General features: G+C 36.6%; 1 protein-coding gene across 4 annotated transcripts in view; it reads left to right on the top strand.

Annotated features, from left to right (window-relative positions):
- The window catches only part of PSMD14 (proteasome 26S subunit, non-ATPase 14), a 111,284-nt gene that overhangs the window by 90,172 nt on the left and 1,308 nt on the right, over positions 1-19,804 (top strand). For all 4 annotated transcript variants that reach the window (XM_023542893.2, XM_010586285.3, XM_064287056.1 and 1 more), the window contains 3 exons: positions 3,429-3,503; positions 7,163-7,288; positions 17,999-18,061. In XM_023542893.2, coding sequence (XP_023398661.1) covers positions 3,429-3,503; positions 7,163-7,288; positions 17,999-18,061 — 264 coding nt within the window. The remainder of the gene's footprint in view (positions 1-3,428; positions 3,504-7,162; positions 7,289-17,998; positions 18,062-19,804) is intronic.

Below are 19,804 nucleotides of genomic sequence, written 5' to 3'. Positions count from 1 at the left end.
CCAAAAAAAACCCACTGCCATCAGGCCGATTCCAACTCATAGTGACCCATAGGACAGAGTAAAACTGCCTGATAGAGTTTCCAAGGAGCACCTGGTGCATTCAAACTGCCGTCCTTTTGGTTAGGAGCTGTAGCACTTAACCGCTACGCCACCAGGGTTTCCTCTTAACATCAAAGTTAGGCTAAATAAGAACTGTATGCCCCTGTTTCGACTTACCTACTTACCTACAAAATTCGGCCTAAAGACACAGTTAGAAACAGATCTCATAACCTGGGGACTCCTGTACTTTTATCTAAATGTAATTGAAAATTAAGAAGGTAGTGTCTTCAAATACTAACTTGTATACTTCAGCAAAGCAGTTAATCTCCAGCAGGGACCCATTGGCTGGCTTTTGTATTTACTGGCCACAGCTGTTTTTACTTCTATGACTACTGTGTAGAATTGTGTAGTAGGGCATGGGACAAAGGCTCTAGAATGAGGGGACGATTGGGGCCTGAAATCCAGGCCAAGCCCCACTCTCTATTTAGGCTATGTCTGCTTGGGAGACTGGGTGCTTTTTTCTAATTCTTTCACTGCATGTGTGCACTTTCTTCTAATTTGCACAACAGTGAATACAAACCAAAGAAGACCCTACTTACTTCTAGTTTTGATCTACACAGTATAGAATTTTTATGTGCTGAAATTTAATTCATTGCTCCTAATTTTTTTTTTATTGGTTATTGAAATGGACAAGGATTTAATTCATAGTACTTAAATTTTGTATATCAACATTTTAAACCACCGCTTCCTATGGGATTTCATAGCAGAGTTTTATAGCAGACATTAGGAGTATAAGAATGCATTGTTACAGTACATATGTAAAATGTTTTAATACTTGATGGAGTGATTTTTTCTCACAAAGCTTATAGATAAGACTAAGCTTTATTCTCATTCTGATCCTGAAAGTACATAGACTCCTCAATTCAAGAATTTCCTAACATACATGGTATATTTGCAGTCAAAATGATCGGAGTTCAAATCTCAACTCTGTCTTTCAATAGGTGTAAAATGGTGTGGGGGCAGTGACTGACCTCTTCTAACTTCAAAAGGGGCAAGGAGAATCAAGATCAGTAGCCCAAGGCTGATTCCTGTAAGGCAGAGGTTAGACATGACTCCTCTCTCTGCCACCTTTACCAATTCTGACACCAGCCAACCCTCTCCTGCCACAGCACTCTCTACTTCTCTGCTGAGTCTGGTAATTCATTGCATTTGCCAAACAACTCACAGACAATTCTCATGATTATGGGGTTTATTAGGGAAGTAACAGGTTACAGTTCAAGTTCAGGAATGCTCAGGATACAGTTCTTCCCTCTTGCCAGCTGTGCTGGTGGGCATGCCTCTTTCTGGCCCTCTGCCTCTGCCCTGCTTGGGCAAGTGTTAAAAAGCTCTTTTAGCTTTGCCGAAAAGTGCCCAGAGGCACCCCACTCTGCCAGTAAGCCTTACCTGAAGGTGCTTAGCTCTAGCTCTATAGGTCAGCAAACCTAGCCCCACCAAGTGCTGGAGGCATCCTATTCCACAGCAAGCCTCCTGCCTGTAGGTACTCAGGTTTCTTGCCCTGTGGGCCAGGAAGCCCACTGCACTGTCTCCTGCCAGTCTCTCCTGCCAGTCTTTCTGCCACAACTTCTCACCGTCTTATGTTACAGCTCATAACATAAGCTGTAACATAAGCTCTCTCTTCTCTTTCTCTTTCTCTCAGTCTCCTGGTTCCAGGAGCTTCTCAGCGCAGGGATACCGGGTCCAAAGGACACACTCTGCTCTTGGCTCTCCTTCCTTGATGGTGGTGGGATCCTCTTCCTGCCCTGGAATTGGCTCTCTTTTAAGCTTAGCAGGATGGTAAAACTGACCAGTCCCCGTGGTAGACCACAATTACCTTATTTGCACAGTCCCACCCAGTCGCTTGGGTGGGAATTACAAGACCATGGCAAGAAAGGCTGCATAAAAGTGATCTTTCACACCACAATAGATAGAAAATGGGACACATTAAGATTTCTTGAAATTTATTCTCCTAATCTGTCAAAATACAAATGGAATCAGCCTGCTTACTGGATTGTTATGAAGATTGAAGGTCGTAATGTGTAAAGCGGATACTAGATGTTCATTAAATGTTCACTTCTCTACCCCTTCCTCCCCACCTCAACACCTTAAGACCTGATTAGAGAGTTTAGAGAGTGTGTTAACCTTTTGCACTACTCAGGAACTTTCAAATCCCCTAGAATTCATAAAATCAGACTTAATAAATTATGGATAACTATAATTTAGATTATGATGAGGTCATAACCTTATCTCCAACTCTGAGCAAGGCTACTGAAGCTGTTGAATTTGTGTTGCCATAGTCCCGGGTGGTGCAAGTGATTAAGTGCTTGGCTACTACCTGAACGGTTGGTGTTTTGAATCCACCCGGAGGTGCCTCAGAAGAAAATCCTGGTGCTCTACTTCTGAATGATCACAGCCATTAAAAACCCTGTGGAGGTCTCAACCCACCTGGAGCAAAGGAGAATGAAGAACACCAAGGTCACACGATAACTAAGAGCCCAAGAGACAGAAAGGGCCACATAAACCAGAGACCTACATCATCCTGAGACCAGAAGAACTAGTTGGTGCCTGGCCACAATCGATGACTGCCCAGACAGGGAGCACAACAGAGAACCCCTGAGGGAGCAGGAGATCAGTGGGATGCAGACCCCAAATTCTCATAAAAAGACCATACTTAATGGTCTGACTGAGACTAGAGGAATCTGGGAGGTCATGGTCCCCAAACCTTCTGTTGGCCCAGGACAGGAACCATTCCCGAAGACAACTCATCAGACATGAAAGGGACTGGACAGTGGGTAGGAGAGAGATGCTGATGAAGAGTGAGCTAATTATATTAGGTGGACACTTGAGACTGTGTTGGCATCTCCTGTCTGGAGGGGGGATGGGAGGATAAAGAGAGTTGGAAGCTAGCAAAATTGTCACGAAAGGAGAGACTGGAAGGCTGACTCATTAGGGAAAGAGCAAGTGGGAGTACGGAATAAGGTGTATATAAACTTATATGTGACAGTCTGACTTGATTTGTAAACGTTCACTTGAAGCTCAATAAAAGTTAATAAAAAAAAAAAAACCCCTATGGAGTGCAATTCTCTGAAACACATGGGGCCACCACCATTAGTCAGAATGGACTCAAGAGTAGTTAGTTTTATATCATGCTTTGAAGAATGTATGCCCCATCTCTCTGAACCTATAGGTGAGAAAAAACATTTCAAATTTAATCTTATTTAGGATAAAATGTCTTTTTTTAGAGGATGGTAAAGGTATTGTCTCAGGATACATCATCAGATTCAAACAGTTGTATTCATTTCATTAGATGAAAAATACTAATTTGTCTTTTTTCTACTCATGTACCTATGTAGGCATTAATTCATGGACTAAACAGACATTATTACTCCATAACCATTAACTATCGGAAAAATGAACTGGAACAGAAGGTAAGTTTAAATTTTTATTTTAGAGAGAGGAGGAAAAGGTCTTTTTAAAATTGTTTAAACTATTACCTAATTTGAATTTGAGTTGTTAACTTTTTTCATTTTCCATTCTTCATGAATTATAGTGTAAAATAAAGGAACATCTTATTAGACATGTTGAAAGACATATTTTACTTTATTGGTAGGTGCTTAAGCAGGAGAGGAAGTAGGAAACAAAGCATTATTCCAGTTTGGTTTTATAATAAATTATAAAAAGCTTTCTCATTGTTGTATGATTTTCTAATGAGTTTATCTTCCTTAATAATATGACTTTTGGTTAACTAAAGTATTGAAAAAAATAGCTTTCCAAATTTGAGAAGAATAAATTAGATTACAATTGTGTAGTACTTTTTAAAAACATACATGCTTGTAAACTAAAGGTGAATCATAAGTTTTCACATATTGAGAGCTAGAATCTTATAATCCCTTTTTATACCACGCAGCTTTCAATTTTGTTTGCTTTTAAGATTATCTCCCATGTTGGTGGATTTTGTTTGTTTGTTTCTACCATTTTAGGATTATTTCAGGTACAGTTTTTCTGTCAAATAATGCCAATTATTTAACTCTATTGCTTTGTGTGTGTGTGTGTTTTAAGTGAAAGTTTATAATTCAAATCAGTCTCTCATACAAAAACTTACACACACCTTGCTATGTAACCCTAGCTGCTCCTCCTCTAATGTGATAGCACACTCCTCCTGTCCGCCCTGTACTCCCCATGTCCGCTCAACCAGTTCCTGTCCCCTTCTGCCTTCTCATCTCGCCTCCAGGCAGTGCGTATTGCTTTTTGAAATTAGGCTCTGAACTGCCTTTTTTCTTTACTATTATAATTAGGCATTCTCCAAATTAGTTTATTTCTCTCTGGAAAAGACTTTTTAAAGAACACTGAGTTTATCATTGACAGCCAGTAAGTTTTGGTTCCCGCATGTACTCTCAATTCCAAATGTGATAAGTAATCAGTAGCAAACAAGACTGTACTAACTAATTAGTTTAAACTGTTCATCACAGAGGTACCTTAGAAGGGGATGCTGGTGCATGTGATGAGCGGGAGGTGGAGTAGGTTGGGCTCTCCATACCTATACCCCTTTAACTAAATCAACTTCGTTTTTAAATGTCCTTTATATATTGGGAGAAGAATGTACTATATAAAATTTTCTTTGAAAGAAGAGTTCTGCTTTTTATTGTTGTTGTTAAGTTTAATAAACCCCTGTTTTAAAAGTCAGAGCCACCCACAACCTCACCTGAAGGACCTGCATGTTTTAGAATAGTGTTGAGTGAGGGGCTGCAGAGGACAGTTCCCTGTTGGCCCAAGGAGAAACACACAGGGATGCTAAAGCCCTCTTTGAGCTGCTTGCTTATATTCTGGTTTAGTGCTGCTGTAGATTTAGATGATTGCTTAAAATACATTTTTCAATACTTATTTTTTAATTTTATATGGAATGAGTATAGACCATGAAAAGACACTGATAGATATAAACTGAGAAATTTATTCAGAAATTCAAAGATATGAATATTTTGTCAGTGTGGTACCAACCATTTGGAAATATTTAGCTAATTCAATCAATTTTTCTTTTCTTCTTTTTTAGCCACCATCCTTGGCATTAATAACACACATATAAATATATGCATAAATGAATTAATGTTATATTTATGTTCCTGATAGTTCATCTGCTTTCTCAGTAACAAAAGCTCTGCCTTTACTTTTACCCAGCCAACCTATATACTTTACCCCAACCCTTACCTGAGGGTCCCAGTGGATTCCTTGCACAAGTGTGGTATGAATATCCTGCTGCTCCGAGGAATCCTTCTTTTGAAGTGATGCTAATACTGCTGGTTAGGGGGCAATTCTGAGAACTACTGGTAGAGCAGTGGTTCTCAAAATTTTTATACATAAGAATCACCTGAGGATCTTGTTAAAATGTAGGTTCTGATTCAGTATATTTGGGATGGAAATGCAAATTCTCAGCAGGGGAATGAACCGGTTCAAAGCCCTGATTTTCTTTTTGCAAACTACATTTACCCCCATGGGCCCTAGGAAGGGGTAGGAGAATTCAGAACTTTTGTATGTTGGATCACCTAAGGTCTCATAGGTGATTTTGACACAGTTTATTCTCCAATGTAAGGTGAGCTTTTCATTGCACATAGCTACACACCTCTAAACAACTAAGGTAATTCCAAACCCGTACAGTTACGTCTTTAGATCCTCATGGCCCATGAATCACATTTAAGGTGTACTTGTTCTAATGGCAAAATGACAGCATTCTGTAGCCATCGTTTTACTCATTTTGCATAATTTTATCAATCATTAAAAATAAACTTTTATTTAATGATAGTTTTCAATTGAAGAACATTTATAGAGTGGGCCTATGGTGAGGACTTCAAGTAAAAACTGTCTCAAGAATCTGAACTTGAGAACAGAGACTTCCAAGAACATGTATTCAGAACTAGGAGTACAATTTGAGAAGCATTGAACTAAGGTGTTTAATTTCACAATCGCTAAAATAGGGCCAAGAAAGCCCTGTGGCGGCACAGTGGTTAAGATTTTGGCTATTAACCGAAAGGTTAGTAGTTCGAATCCAGTCAGTGGCTCCACAAGAGAAAAGACCTGTCAATCTGCTCCTGTAAAGATTACAACCTAGAAAACGCCATGGGGGCAGTTTTAGTCTGTCACATTGGGTCACTAAAACCCAACAACAAAAAAAAGCCCAACAAAAAAAAAAAACCTTTTTTTGCAGGGGGGGTGGTCACTATGAGTCAAAAATAAACTCAACAGCACCTAAGAGCAACAGAATACTGCCAGACCCTAGTTTCCTGATGTGGTTGCAACTAGATGAATCAGTGATTTACTTCCCACCTTTATGGCTCTTAATTTTTTGACCATAAAGAAATTTTAACTTTTTAAATTATAGGTCAAATTTTGGAATTTGAAAGAACTTAAAGATTATCTAAGCCCTCAGTTCATAGATATGTAACTGAGGCTCAGAGAGATTAACACAAGGTCATCCAGTAAATTAGGGCATTTACCTTCTTGTCATTTGAAAGCTAGGCTATATGAAATATTAGAATTCTTTGTTTCTAAGATAGGAGTTTCATCCATTCCTTAATTCAACAGATATTTACTATCTGCTATGATTAGGTAACGTTCTAGAATCTAGACCCTCGTGATCTTGAAGTAAATAAACAAGGCAAAGTTCCTGCCCTCCAGATTTCTCTTTTGTGGGAAAGAAATGCCATAAACAAGTAAACAAAAATTTCTGGTGTTGATAAGTGCTATACAAATAATAAAGTAAGTTAAGGAAAGAAAGTTTTCTTTTTAAAATAGCGTAGCGTGGCTTTTTTAGATAGCATGGTCAGAAGGCATCTATCACTAAGGAAATACGGAAAGTAAGCCATGCAAAGATAAGGAGAATAGCCTTCTAAGTAGAAGGACAGTAAATGCAAAGGCGTAGGGCTCGAACACTCCTTAGGTTATGTTAATTTAAACTGAAGAGAATTTTTACCAAATTTATTTGAATTATTTAGTTTAAATTTATTAATTCTCAAAGCTTTTTGTGAAGTTGTTTCTCAAGACAAGTGAAAATGACCATCAGCCATGCAGGAAATTAATTAATCTTCATATTTTTTAGATGTTGCTAAATTTGCATAAGAAGAGTTGGATGGAAGGTTTGACACTTCAGGACTACAGTGAACATTGTAAACACAATGAATCAGTGGTAAAAGAGATGTTGGAATTAGCCAAGAATTACAATAAGGTAAAATGCACTTCCAGTATTTGTTTCTCATAATCTTTGGGATATGTATGATTAGATTTCAAGCATTGTATAAATATAAATAGCTAAAAATAGCGTGGCCTATTTTTTGGACCAGGGACTAGCAAACTTTTTCTGTAAATGGCCAGAAAGTAAATACTTTAGATTTTGCGGACCATCCAATCTCTGTGGTAACTATGGAACTCTGCTGCTGTGGTGCAAAAGCAGCCTTGGACAATATTAAAATGAGTACTTGTGGCTGTGTTCCAGTGAAGCTTCATTTACTAAAGCAGGTGGCTAGCCAAATTTGGCCCGTGGGCTGTAGTTTGCCATTCCTTGTTGTAGACCATGTAAAATAGATATACATTTGAAATTTCTTCATTATTTCAGGGAGTGGTTTTCTTTCACAGGAAGGGGAGTGAGGAGATTTACAACCACAACAGCCTTAGTACTTGTTGTATATAATTTATTTTATGAACTTTTCAATTTATCATTTAATACATATTTATTGAAAACCTAGTACCTGCCAGGCACTGGGCTGTAGTGAGAAGCAAGACACACAAGGTCTCTGTCCTCAAGGAACTTATTCTCTGATGGGGGAAACAAAAAGTAAACAAATAAATACAACACAATACCTTGTGATTAGAGCTATGAAGAAAGTAAATAGGATGATACAAACAAGAGTAACTGGGGGAGACCACTTTATATGGAGGCTTTTTAAAAAAGTCTTATAAAAATGTTTATTGTGTGCTGAAATATATGTGGCCGTGGTAATGTTTATGTTCTTGTTTTATACTTTTGAAATTAGAGGGTACTACAGATACGACTAAACTTTATCTTCCATGTTTTCCAGGTTTTTAAACCAAAACTCTCATAAAAAATAGATTTTACATTTTGACCCAATACATACAAATATATGTGTATGTATGTATCTGTATTTGAAACAAAAGTTTTGTGAAACAGTATTTACTCTTATTACATGTGATATGTTCTATTTTCTTTTTCCTTTGACCCCATTTTATTCTGTTTCAATTATATACATACATGCATGTACACACATACACATATAGTTTGCAACTCACTAACGGGTTGAAAACCTGCGTTTTGGAAAACACATTTACACCTTATGTAGTGTTAAATTTATACATATTTATTGAATATATCCTTTGCAAATTGCTGTGAGAAACAGAGATCCTTCCCTCATTTATAGTAAAATAGGAGTGGTAAAACAATTCATAAATAGCCAGACTACTAGACCAAAATCAGTCTGTTCCATAACATTGTCCACAGACCAGCAGCGTCAGCATTACCTGGGATCTTGTTAGAAGGACCCCCACCTCAGACCTACTGAATCAGAATCTTTATTTTAGCAAGACTTCAGATATATATATATATATATATATTCATTGAAGTTAGAAGCTAGAGAAACATTGCCATAGAGAAGTGCCGTGGGAGTTCAGAGGCTTGCTTTGAATTGGAGGAGATCCAGGATGCTGTCTTTGAGAATAACAACATTTAAAGTAGGCCTTACTGGTAAGATTTGGACATTCAGAGGAATGTCTCTATAGGCAAAATAAACATGAGTAAAGACTAAACCTAACTCAACCCGTTGCCATTGAGTCAATTCCGACTCATAGCGACCCTATAGGACAGAATAGAACTGCCCATAGAGTTTCCAAGGAGCACCTGGTGGATTCAAAATGCCGTCCTTTTGGTTTGCAGCCATAGCACTTAACCATTACACCATCAGGGTTTCTGAGTAAAGACTAGGAAACAGCAAATGTATAGGACATGTTTAATAAACAGTGTATGGGTAGAGTAGTACACGAAGGTGAGTTGTGCACAAGGGTGGGTCATGCACAAGGGTGAGTAGTGAGGAATAAAGTTTTTAAAAGTTGATTGAGGACAAGTAACAGAATTTGGAATATCGAGATAAAAGTGATTTTTGAGCAGGGACATGATATGCCCAGAACCTGATTTTAGAAACATAATTTGACAGCAGTGTAGAAGAAATAAGGAACCCTGGTGGTGCAATGGTTAAGCACTTGGCTGCTAACAGAAAGGTCAGCAGTTCAAACCCCCCAGCTGCTCTTTGGGAGAAAGATGTGGCAGTCTGCTTCTGTAAAGATTACAGCCTTGGAAACCCTGTGGGGCAGTTCTACCCTATCCTGTAGGGTCACTATGAGACTTGATGGCAACGAGTTGGGGTTTTTTTGTGTTTTTTTTTTTTTTTAAATAGAAGTAATAATGCTGTAAGAGGAGATTTGAAATGGAGATTCTATTTAGGAGGAGCTTGCTGTTACCCAAACAAAAAGCACTAAGTGTACTGGTTATCACAGTGGCTGTGGGAATAAATAAATAAACAAAATGTAGCACTATTTGGATAAATGAAGTGAAGAAACCAAAACCAAAAACCGAACCCTGTGCCATCAAGTCATTTCCGACTCATAGCAACCCTATAGGACAGAGTAGAACTGCCGCATAGAGTTTCCAAGGAGCGCTTGGCAGATTTGAACTGTCAACCTCTTGGTTAGCAGCTGTAGTACGTAACCACAACGCCACCAGGGTTTCCAAATGAAGTGAAGAAGGCAGAATCAAAGATGAGTTCAGTGTTTCCTCCCTAGATGACTAGAAGGATATTAGTATTGTTATTATTTCCAATAGAAGGATTGAGGAAGGAGATAAACAAGTTCAGTTTTAAATAAGCACTTAGAAATTTGGGACTAAATATTAATGGTAAGGGCCGGAGCTTGAGATCTTGGAGTCATAGTTAAAAACTAATATTGGTTGTCACACAAAAAAATATTTCTTATTTTAAACACATCTTACCAAAATTAGTATTAGCCAAGAAACAGTGTATAAAATTGACTAAGTTTAACAAGTGTTTTGAGAGAATAGAGCTTTGAAATGAAGTTGATGGGCCCATACAAACTAAATTCCAGCAGAATTAGGTTTGGCTTTGAAGGGCACCTCGTGATTTATATAGTGTTCCAGCTGGAAATCCCATTGGTGCTAGTAGGGGAAATATTTGTCTTTCTGGTGTATGTATTTATTCTATGGAGATTAGATAAAGGGGAAGAAATAGTTTTCATATTTAAAAGAATTATGCTTTTATAAATTAAAAAATTCTGACTTAAATTATTATTCAGCAGACTCTAAGGAACTATTTTCATTCCTGTATAACATTACAAGTTGAAGTAAATTCATATCGGTGCCACTGCCAAGAAATAACCTATTTATGGTTACTACTGCCCATCCGCAGAAGTTTTCCTGCTTTACAGTTTTTTAAATCTCTGTAGTATTCAAAAACTTGTAAGGTTTGGCTATAAAATGAAAACAATGTGTAAGCTGTGATATGAAGGAGTCCAAATTTGGGGATGTAATTCCCTCTGATTGAAAGAAAATATAGTGGATTTTTTAGTAACACTTAAAAAAAGAAAGTCCCATGCTACCAATTCTTCATGGTGTTCTTTTTAATTGGTTGACGTTTTAAACTAAGGTAATTACTGTCAGGTGCCAGTAAGTCCTAAAGTGAAAAAATATTAGAAAGTAGTTAAATTCCTGTGTTCCAAGTTTTCAATTTTAAGTCTGACTTCAGCACAGAAATACTGCTTGATTATTGATCGTTTGACTTCTCTAATTACTGAATTACAACACCCACAGCTCTGTTATTCCAAATCTCCTAATTTATTCATGCCAGAATGCATCTGCTATTTTGTTTAAATGTGATTATATTTGAGTATATATTTGTAAATGCACGTGCAGGTGAAAAAAATGAATTGTAAAGAGCATTTTAAGAATGCATAGAAACATAAGAATTTTGCCTTGGTTTCAGACATGTAGTCCTATACATTCTCAGCTCTTACAGTTTATTTTTCCTGTGGAAATATTGACCTACTTAACCTTAATAACCAAAGAAGTTTGGATATTTCTCTTATCTATCTATATATAAACAATGTGATTACATGATTACATTTCGGTTTCCACAGTAGTTGTATTAAAGTCTTGTTTTGTGCTAGTGCAATAAGATAAGAAAAGCAAAAATAAGTTATAAATATGGGGAGAAGATGGGCTAGGTTATCATTATTTGAATATGAACATAGCAAATCCAAGGGAATAAGCTAGGAAATTGTAAGAACAAAATATTTTAAACTTACTATTTTGATTTTGAAATTTGAAAAAAAAAAAAAGGTTTTGTGAAAAATGTGCCATTAGTGGGAAAGTGAATTGATATAATGTTTTTGGAGGCCAAGTTGATATCTTTCAATTTGTAATTTAAATTTAAATTTCACAAGTATTAAGTTATCCACAACCTGCTGTTAGATGTAAAAAATCAAATTGTATAACAATATGAAAAAATGCCTACCATGTTATCTCCCCTCCCTTTTTTCAAAGGTATCTCTCTCTGTCTCACATATATGTCAACGTGCTGAGATGACAACAGTGTCACCTCTAAGGTGGGAGGTATGGGAATTCTATACTTTGTGTATTTCCAGAATCATTTTCAGTTTTTACATTAAGCAAGTATTCTGTATCTAATGAGTAAATATCTACCGTTGTGTTAGCCCAGAAGCATAATGATTTAGACAAGATAGAAATGTGTTTCTCCTGCACTTCAAGGCCAGTATGAGACTCTAGCGTCATCAAGAATCCAGGTTCCTTCTGTCTCTCTGCTCCACTTTCCTTACACTGGCTTCAACCTCTAGGTCACTTCATGACTCAAGATGATTTCTAGAATTTGAGCCACCCCATCTGAGTTCCAGGCAGCAGAAAGAGAAGAAAAGGCAAAAGGAGGATGCCTCCTAGTTAAATCAGGGTCTTCTTTGTAAGTCCTACCCAGCACTTCTGATTATATTTCAGTGGCAAAACTTAGTGAAATGGACATACCTAGCTGGAAGCAAGGCTAGGTCTTTTAGCTGGGAGCATTGCTGCCCTTAATAAAATTGGGATTATGTTACAAAGGAAGATGGAAAGAATGGATATTAGGTAGGCAGTGAGCAGACTCTGCCATAGAGGAAAATTTTTTTTCAATAAGCCGAACTGCAGTATCTGTTCTTTTTTATATATGAATGCATATATACACACACACATACGCATACATATAGACATGTGTACATATAAGGAGCCCTGGTGGCACAATGGTTGAGCGCTTGGCTGCTAACCAAAAGGTTAGAGGTTTGAACCCATCAGTCACTCCACAGAAGAAAAGACCTGGTGATCTTCTCCTATAAAGATTACAGCCTGGGAAACCCTGTGGGGCAGCTCTACTCTGTCACATTGGGCAACTATGAGTAGGAATCAACAGCACACAACATACATACATATATATGTATATATATATATATATATACACACACACACACACCTTTATTTGTAATTACATTTTAAAATCGAATCTCCTATAAGATTTTTAATAAACTAAGGATCTGGATATTATTTTTTCGGGATGCATTTTCAAAAGTAATGATTTCCCAAACTGCTATAAATGTTCCTTCATGGTTAATCTGCTTTTTTTTCTGGGCCTACTGCCACTGCCTTACCTCCTAATTGATCCAGTTTCCCTAGTCTTTCCAACTCAAATCCATTTTCCATTCTATAGAATGGTCTTTCTAAAATGCAGATTCGTTGTGCAACAAAAGACACTATCAAGAATATGAAAAGCAGAAGAAAAAAAAATCTTTGATGGTTACAAGGGAAAGGAGAGGTGGGGAGGGAAAATCAGTAGATAGTAGACAAGTGTTAACTTTGGTGAAGGGAAAGACAACACACAATATAGGGAAGTCAGCACAGCTTGACCAAGGCAAAGTCATAGAAACTTCCCAGACACATCCAAACACCTTGAGGAACCGAGTTACTGGGGCAGAGGGCTGGGAACCATGGTCTCAGGGGACATCTGAGTCAACTGGCATAACATAGATCATAAAGAAAATGTTTTACATCCTCCTTTGGTGAATAGTGCCTCGGATCTTAAAACCTTGCCAGCAGCCACTCTGCTTCCTTTGCCAGCCAGCCCTCTTTCTATACCTTTGCTAGAAGTACCAAGGTTCAGCCCTTACCCGTTTGCTTTTCTATTGTTAGATCGTTTTTTAAAAAAAACCTGTCTTCATGATTTAACCATGCTGACAGTTTTCAAATTTCTCTTTTCTTTTTTTCACTTGAAATTTATTCCGTTCTTTAACTGATTCGTAGATACTTCCACTTGAGTGGCCTGATTACTTCAAATGCTACTTGTTTGAAGATGAACAGTTGTCTTCCTTTCCCCCGCCCCCCTCAGAAGAGTTTCCTCTACCAGTTTTGTTATTAGTGGCGCTCTCGTTTTCCTAAGCATCATCTAGGCTTCAAACTCTGTACTTGTCTCCTTTCCTTTCCTCGTGCTCCACAGCCAGTCAGTCCCTAGGGTCTTTCTTTTTCTCTGTAACCACTATGTATCTTCCTTAATGTGTTCTTCATGCATTCACCCTGAACCTCTCCCTCCAGGCAATCCATAAGGCAGTTAGGTACACTTATTTACCTGTTTCTCCCACTGCTCCTTGTACACACTAAAGTATATTTTAGGTCTCATAATTTGAGGTTTAGAGACAAGGAAAACTCAAACATAAGCTCCTTTGGGAGCAAGAACTGTCTTACTGAGTGGGTACTTAATAGTGATTATTGAATATGTAAAATGATGAAAATTCCACTGTTGAGTACATGCATAGAATATACTGGAGTGTTGTAAGCTATTCCAAAAAAGAAGTTCCAAAAATTCCTTACATGGTAGAAGTACTGCTGAAATTAACATATGGTACCCCAGGAGGTAGTTCCTAATTTCTTCATATGTAAAATGTAGATTACCTCACTGGGATGTTTTAAGGATTCAATAAATTAATATTTGTCAAGGCATGTGTATGTTAATTTTTATTACTGATGGTAGGAGAAAATCCAGCTTTAATGCTTTTCATACTCACACCCCTTATGCTTTTTCAGATCTTTTTCTCATGTTTTATATTTGTTAATTTTGTATCCCATGTATGTTTTATAAAGGCCATTTTTTTAAGCTTATCCTTTACCTCCGTAACCTATAATGTAGTTTTTTTATTATATAATCGATATATTGACTTGATATAAAAAAAACAAAAACTAAACTCATTGCCATAAAGCTGATTCCAACTCATAGCGACTCTATAGGACAGAGAAGAACTGCTGCGTAGGGTTTCCAGGGCTGTAATCTTTACAGGAGCAGACTGCCAAATCTTTCTCCCATGGAGTGGCTGGTGGGTTCAAACTGCCAACCTTCCTGTTAGAAGCTGAAAACTTAACCACTGCGCCACCAGGGCTCCTTATAAAAATCAATAAAGAAGCAAAATATGTTGTCTTGAAATCCATTAGCAGTTATACTGAGATTGTTTCATGGTAAACAAAATTAACATATGCCATTTAGCAGTTTGTGTTCTATTTTTAAGTGAAAATTGCCATATAGGTGATATCCAAAAGCATTTGCTTAAATGGGAGCACGGCATGTTATATAGTAAACAAAGGTAGCAGATCAGAGGGGGGAAAAAAGCAGCCCAAAGAACAGTCAGAGGAGTATAAAATGGGATAAGAGACATGGTGTCATGAAAGTAAAGGTTAAAGGAATAGAAAACAGGGGTTGAGTCTTTAAAGGTGTTCAGAAAGCTCAACAAAACTGAGTCTGTTGGAATTGACATGGTGGAGATGGCTAGAAGAGTGTTAATGAAGTGCCAAGGATCCAGTCCATATTTGTTAACAGGTAAATAAAATAGTGGAATTTGAGATACACATTTTTCCATTTCAGAAACTTGACCATTATCAGAAAAAGCGAATGATGTTAATGGGTTCAGTAAAATCCTTTTTAAGATGGGGGTACATCTGAGGGGATTGTGATCGCACAACAGATCAAATTCCAAGAATTTCTTAGAACTGTGCAGACCGTGCATGATGGGATAGCCATCTGGGGGTCTTTGTTGATAAACTGTTAAAAACGTTTGTAGTGTGAATAGCCACAAACATTTTCAGTGCTTTTTTGTTGGTTGAGTAAACCGAAGAGCACGAATGCAAAAGCAAATTTTGACGCCAAATCACAGAAGTTGCCATAAACACAGAAGTTCCCCAGTGAGGACACTGCCTGTGCCTGAATTTCATTTGTTTCTACTGCTACTTTTCTTAATTTTTCCTGGTAACTAGCCAGATTAGAACTATGAATGAAGGCAAACTGGTCTTGCCCAGGTTGTAGATGAGATATAGGTAACTTAGGTAGATGGAGAAGATATTTAGGGGTTTGATATGATGATCTGGTCTGTCTTAGAGTAGAAGAGATATGCTTACTCTTTTGTCATAGGGGCTTGCAACCTTAGAATATGCCTAAATCTACAGCTGCTCCTCACTTCCCAGATGGCATCTATGGCTGGGAGTACTTTTTACCATCTGTACTTCTCAAAGAGTTTGTGAACTCTCTTTTAATTATTGGAAATGGAAAAACTAATTGGTAAAGTGGCTAAATGATGTAAAAGATTTTAAAATTTTGAGTTAGAGCTTTTTACATCCTATTTAGCCTTTTGAGTAAGATCAGCGCTTTAAACGCATTTTGACATGTATCTTTGTATATCTGCCATCTTTGATATTTTCGGTACTCTACGTTTACTGCCTAATAGCTGTTTTGTACATGGAGTGATATTTTGAGCCAAGTTCCAAAACTCTTGCCTTCTACCAGCACTGTACCGTTTTTGGCATTTGCACAGAACAACTAACACTGAATGGCTATGGAGCACAAGCTAATATGAATTGTCCCATTCATCTAATAGGCTTTCAAGTCGATAAAGTATTGTGTCACAATTTGTAAAAGTAATTTAGAAAGAAAAGCTCTTAATGTGTTGCCAGCGTTCCCATGTATGTAAAACACTGAGATAGTGGGAGAAGCAATTTCCCAGTTAGAAAATAGTTTTATAACTAGCTGCGAATAATAAGAATGACATCTGACTCTGAAAATGAACATATTCTCTGTCTAGGGGATTCTAGATTTGGAGTGTTATTAACTTTTATTTTTCCTTTTTTCAGGTTTATGAGTCATAAATGTATTTCCTAATGATGTGTTGTAAATAAGTATCTTCTAATAATTAGTAGATACGATACTTATTCATCATCTTTTCTCTTTAGGCAGGTTCTACTGGGGAAAATTCTCTAGATAGTTTGTCCATTTATAAAATTAGACACTTGCCATCTTTGCTCATTTTCAAGTTCTCTGTTTACAAAACTATTAAGAAGGTGTGAAATGCAGCCAAACTTCCCAGTTTATGGGAAATGTCTGATGATTGCCTTTCCTACATGTTCATTGTTCACACATGAAGAAATTTGGCCGCTGTGAGATTATTAAGTTTAGAGTATCCAAATCTAACCCTCCCAGGGATTTTGGTTTCCTGCTTTCTGCTACCACCACCTCACCTCCTTTTATAGCAATCTTTGTGGTAAGTTCTGTGATGGCATTTCTTAAGGTTGGTGATCATTAAAATTTTCTTAGTTTTCCATTTGTCAGGAGTAAATTTATTCCATTTATGGAAAAATAAATAGACCAAGAGTTCACCGGATGCAGTCCTATCTTCAGGCAGTAACATACCCAAACTGTTAAAAAGGAGTTTCCTTACACTTGTTGTTATGTTAGTTGCAACTCATAGCGACCCTATAGGAAACAGTAAACTGCCTCGTAGGGTTTCCAAGGCTGTTATATTTTCTGAATCAGATTGCCACATCTTTCTTCCTTGGACTGGCTGGTGGGTTCAAATTGCCAACCTTTTGGTTAGCAGTTGAGCACTTACAGTTAGAATTCTCAGTAAAGAGATTTCGTGGTGATACTGTTTTGGGGATGTAGGGCCCGTGATGGTAGCTAATCTAAACGTTGTAATTATTTCAGAATTACTCTGCTAGAAAATTTATGACCATACACATAAGACTTTGTAGCTAACTCTGGAAGCCGTGGAAGGTGGTTTGTGTGTGTCGTTTTGATTGATTTAATTTTTATTTGATTTGGTTTTTAAGTGAAGTAATTTTTTTGATGTTGGAAACTTTTCAAATTACTCTTTATTTTTTCGTGGTTACTGAAGATCGCTCAGGTGAAGTAGTGAGGTTTTTTCTGAATGCATGTATTACTTTAGGGATTTAAATATGTGAAATTATTAACAGAAAAAACCATATGGTTTGTAAATTGGATCAAAAGTCTGCAGTTCTTTAATCCTTAGTGCTACCGATAGTTAAACAGGTATTGGGTATACACAGGCTGGGTTGTCAAAAAGAGGGAAACAAAGAAACGGGAAGCTGAGGGAAAACTGTGAAAGTAGAGGAAGAAAAGACAGAACCGGACTAATTAGTATGCAGAGCAGTAAGCACTTACCCCAGGTACTCCAGTCTCCAGTTTGGTCCTCCTTCAGAGAATTCATTAACGATTTCCAGATGGTTAAACACTACCTGTGAGTGGTCCAGTTTGATATTTTCTATGCTTTTTACATATTCTTAAGCCTGTTCTCTAAATGATGGTGGTAATAGTTTTCATTACCCTGAAAGTTATTTTGAAGATTATCAAAATTGCTTTTTAGTTCAATAAATTAATTGAATAAAGGATTTTCTGAATGAGTACTATGACACCATTTTCTTTGGTGATTATTCTGCAGTGGGGAAAAGTAAATTTAGAATTTGAAAGTTTTGTCCTTTGTGTTTCATTCACAGGCTGTAGAAGAAGAAGATAAGATGACACCTGAACAGCTGGCAATAAAGAATGTTGGCAAGCAGGTGAGGTGTACTGTAATAGGTTAGCAGTCGCATAGTAACGTGCTTTTGTAGAGTTAAAACTATTTTAGGGCCTGTATGATTTTTTTCCCTGTCTGTTCACTTTACATTTTTCTTTTGTCATGTAAATGTGATACTAATTTTAAAAGTTGCTGAATTGTTTGATATTGTCAAATTGTCTTTGCCATCTATGGAAAAGTAAATCACAAATTATACCTATAAGATACTATCTTTAGTGAAAATAATTTACTAGCAGTTAGACAACTTGTGTCCTGAGTTAATTTTCCAAGTGTTATTTTTACTGTCGATCAATGAAAATAATAAAATGATAGGTTTATTTCATATGTAACAAATTTTTTAATGCTATACTGTATTGCATATATATCTGTGTTATACACAGAGTGGCTATGAGTCGAACCTGACTCGATGGCACCTAACAAAAACAATACTTTTTGTCAATATATAGGCAGCAATATGTAGGTAATATTCCTGAGAATACTTAGAGCTCTGTTGCATTATACTGAGTAAAGAGAGAAAGGGTTTTAAGGATTCGCTCTTACACTTTTTCAAGATGAAATAAATACATTTAGTCCCTATTATCTGAGGGTGGAGGAGTATATCAACCAATTAAAGGAATCTACAGATTAATTAGACTGTTTTTAAAGAATGTTGATTACATTTTTTTCTTTTCATGGAACATGGTTATCATATTGCTGATGTTGGCAGAATCCTGATATTTCCGATGCAAGACACTAAGCTGTCTTTGCTTTCAGCCATCCTACCATATGCTCTGATCCCATCACATCTCACAAGCTCTGTAGGTTTGGGCCAGGACCATTCTTGGATGGAAAATCTCTAAGAATCACCCAGCTGCCACAAGAAGTAATGTCGATAACAGGGAAGTGTGTTACCAATTCACTATAAAATCAATTACTCCAACAGAGCAATAGGGGCAAAGTTCTGACTTACGTATCATAAATTTCACTATATTCTTAGTATTATAATTTAAAAATAGCAACCAAAAAAAAAAAAAAGTGAGATATAGTTTATCTTACTTTTTCATTTTATGTGATGCAGTCACCCTTTTTCCACTACTTATTTTAATCTAATACGTAATATTAGATCACTAACTCTTATTATTAACTCTTGAATTTGATAGAATCCAGCAACTTTTTTTTTCCATAAATGGCTCATAAGGCTGTAGTTTATTGATGAACAACTCTTATATACAAATTGACTTTCTTTAAACAATTTCTGGATTCTTTGTAATACACAGCTAAGCCTTTCTAATAATAAAAAATGTTATTCTGTGTTAAACTTCCACAACTCTTCATGTTTATATTATTATTTGGTTATATGCTTAATTTTGTATATTAATGCAGATTTTATTAACAATAGCAAATAAAAGGACTAAATTAAAATACAGGTAAAATTAAAAATATACTAGACAGAGTTTAATAATCATCAGAATTTTATTTTAAATATATAGTACATTACTGGTTTTTCCTACTGCATGGCAAAAGTAAAAATGTCTGTAACCGAATAGCTAATATCTTTTTTCTCCTGTCAGCCTCTTTCACCTAATATGCCTCAAGGCTCTTTTTTGAAATAAATAAAATTCTATTTATGTATTGTGTGGCCTAGTCACTTGAAATTATTTGTAGTATATTGTATGTCTAGGTTGTTTAAAGAAATCAATGCATTGAAATTATGTTGTAGAAAAGCACAGCCAAGAAATAATTCCAG

The sequence above is a fragment of the Loxodonta africana genome, chromosome 6 (assembly GCF_030014295.1).
Source record: "Loxodonta africana isolate mLoxAfr1 chromosome 6, mLoxAfr1.hap2, whole genome shotgun sequence".
Taxonomy (NCBI): Eukaryota; Metazoa; Chordata; class Mammalia; order Proboscidea; family Elephantidae; genus Loxodonta; species Loxodonta africana.
The sequence above is the reverse complement of the archived record's forward strand: the minus strand, read 5'-3'. Positions and strand labels throughout refer to the sequence as shown.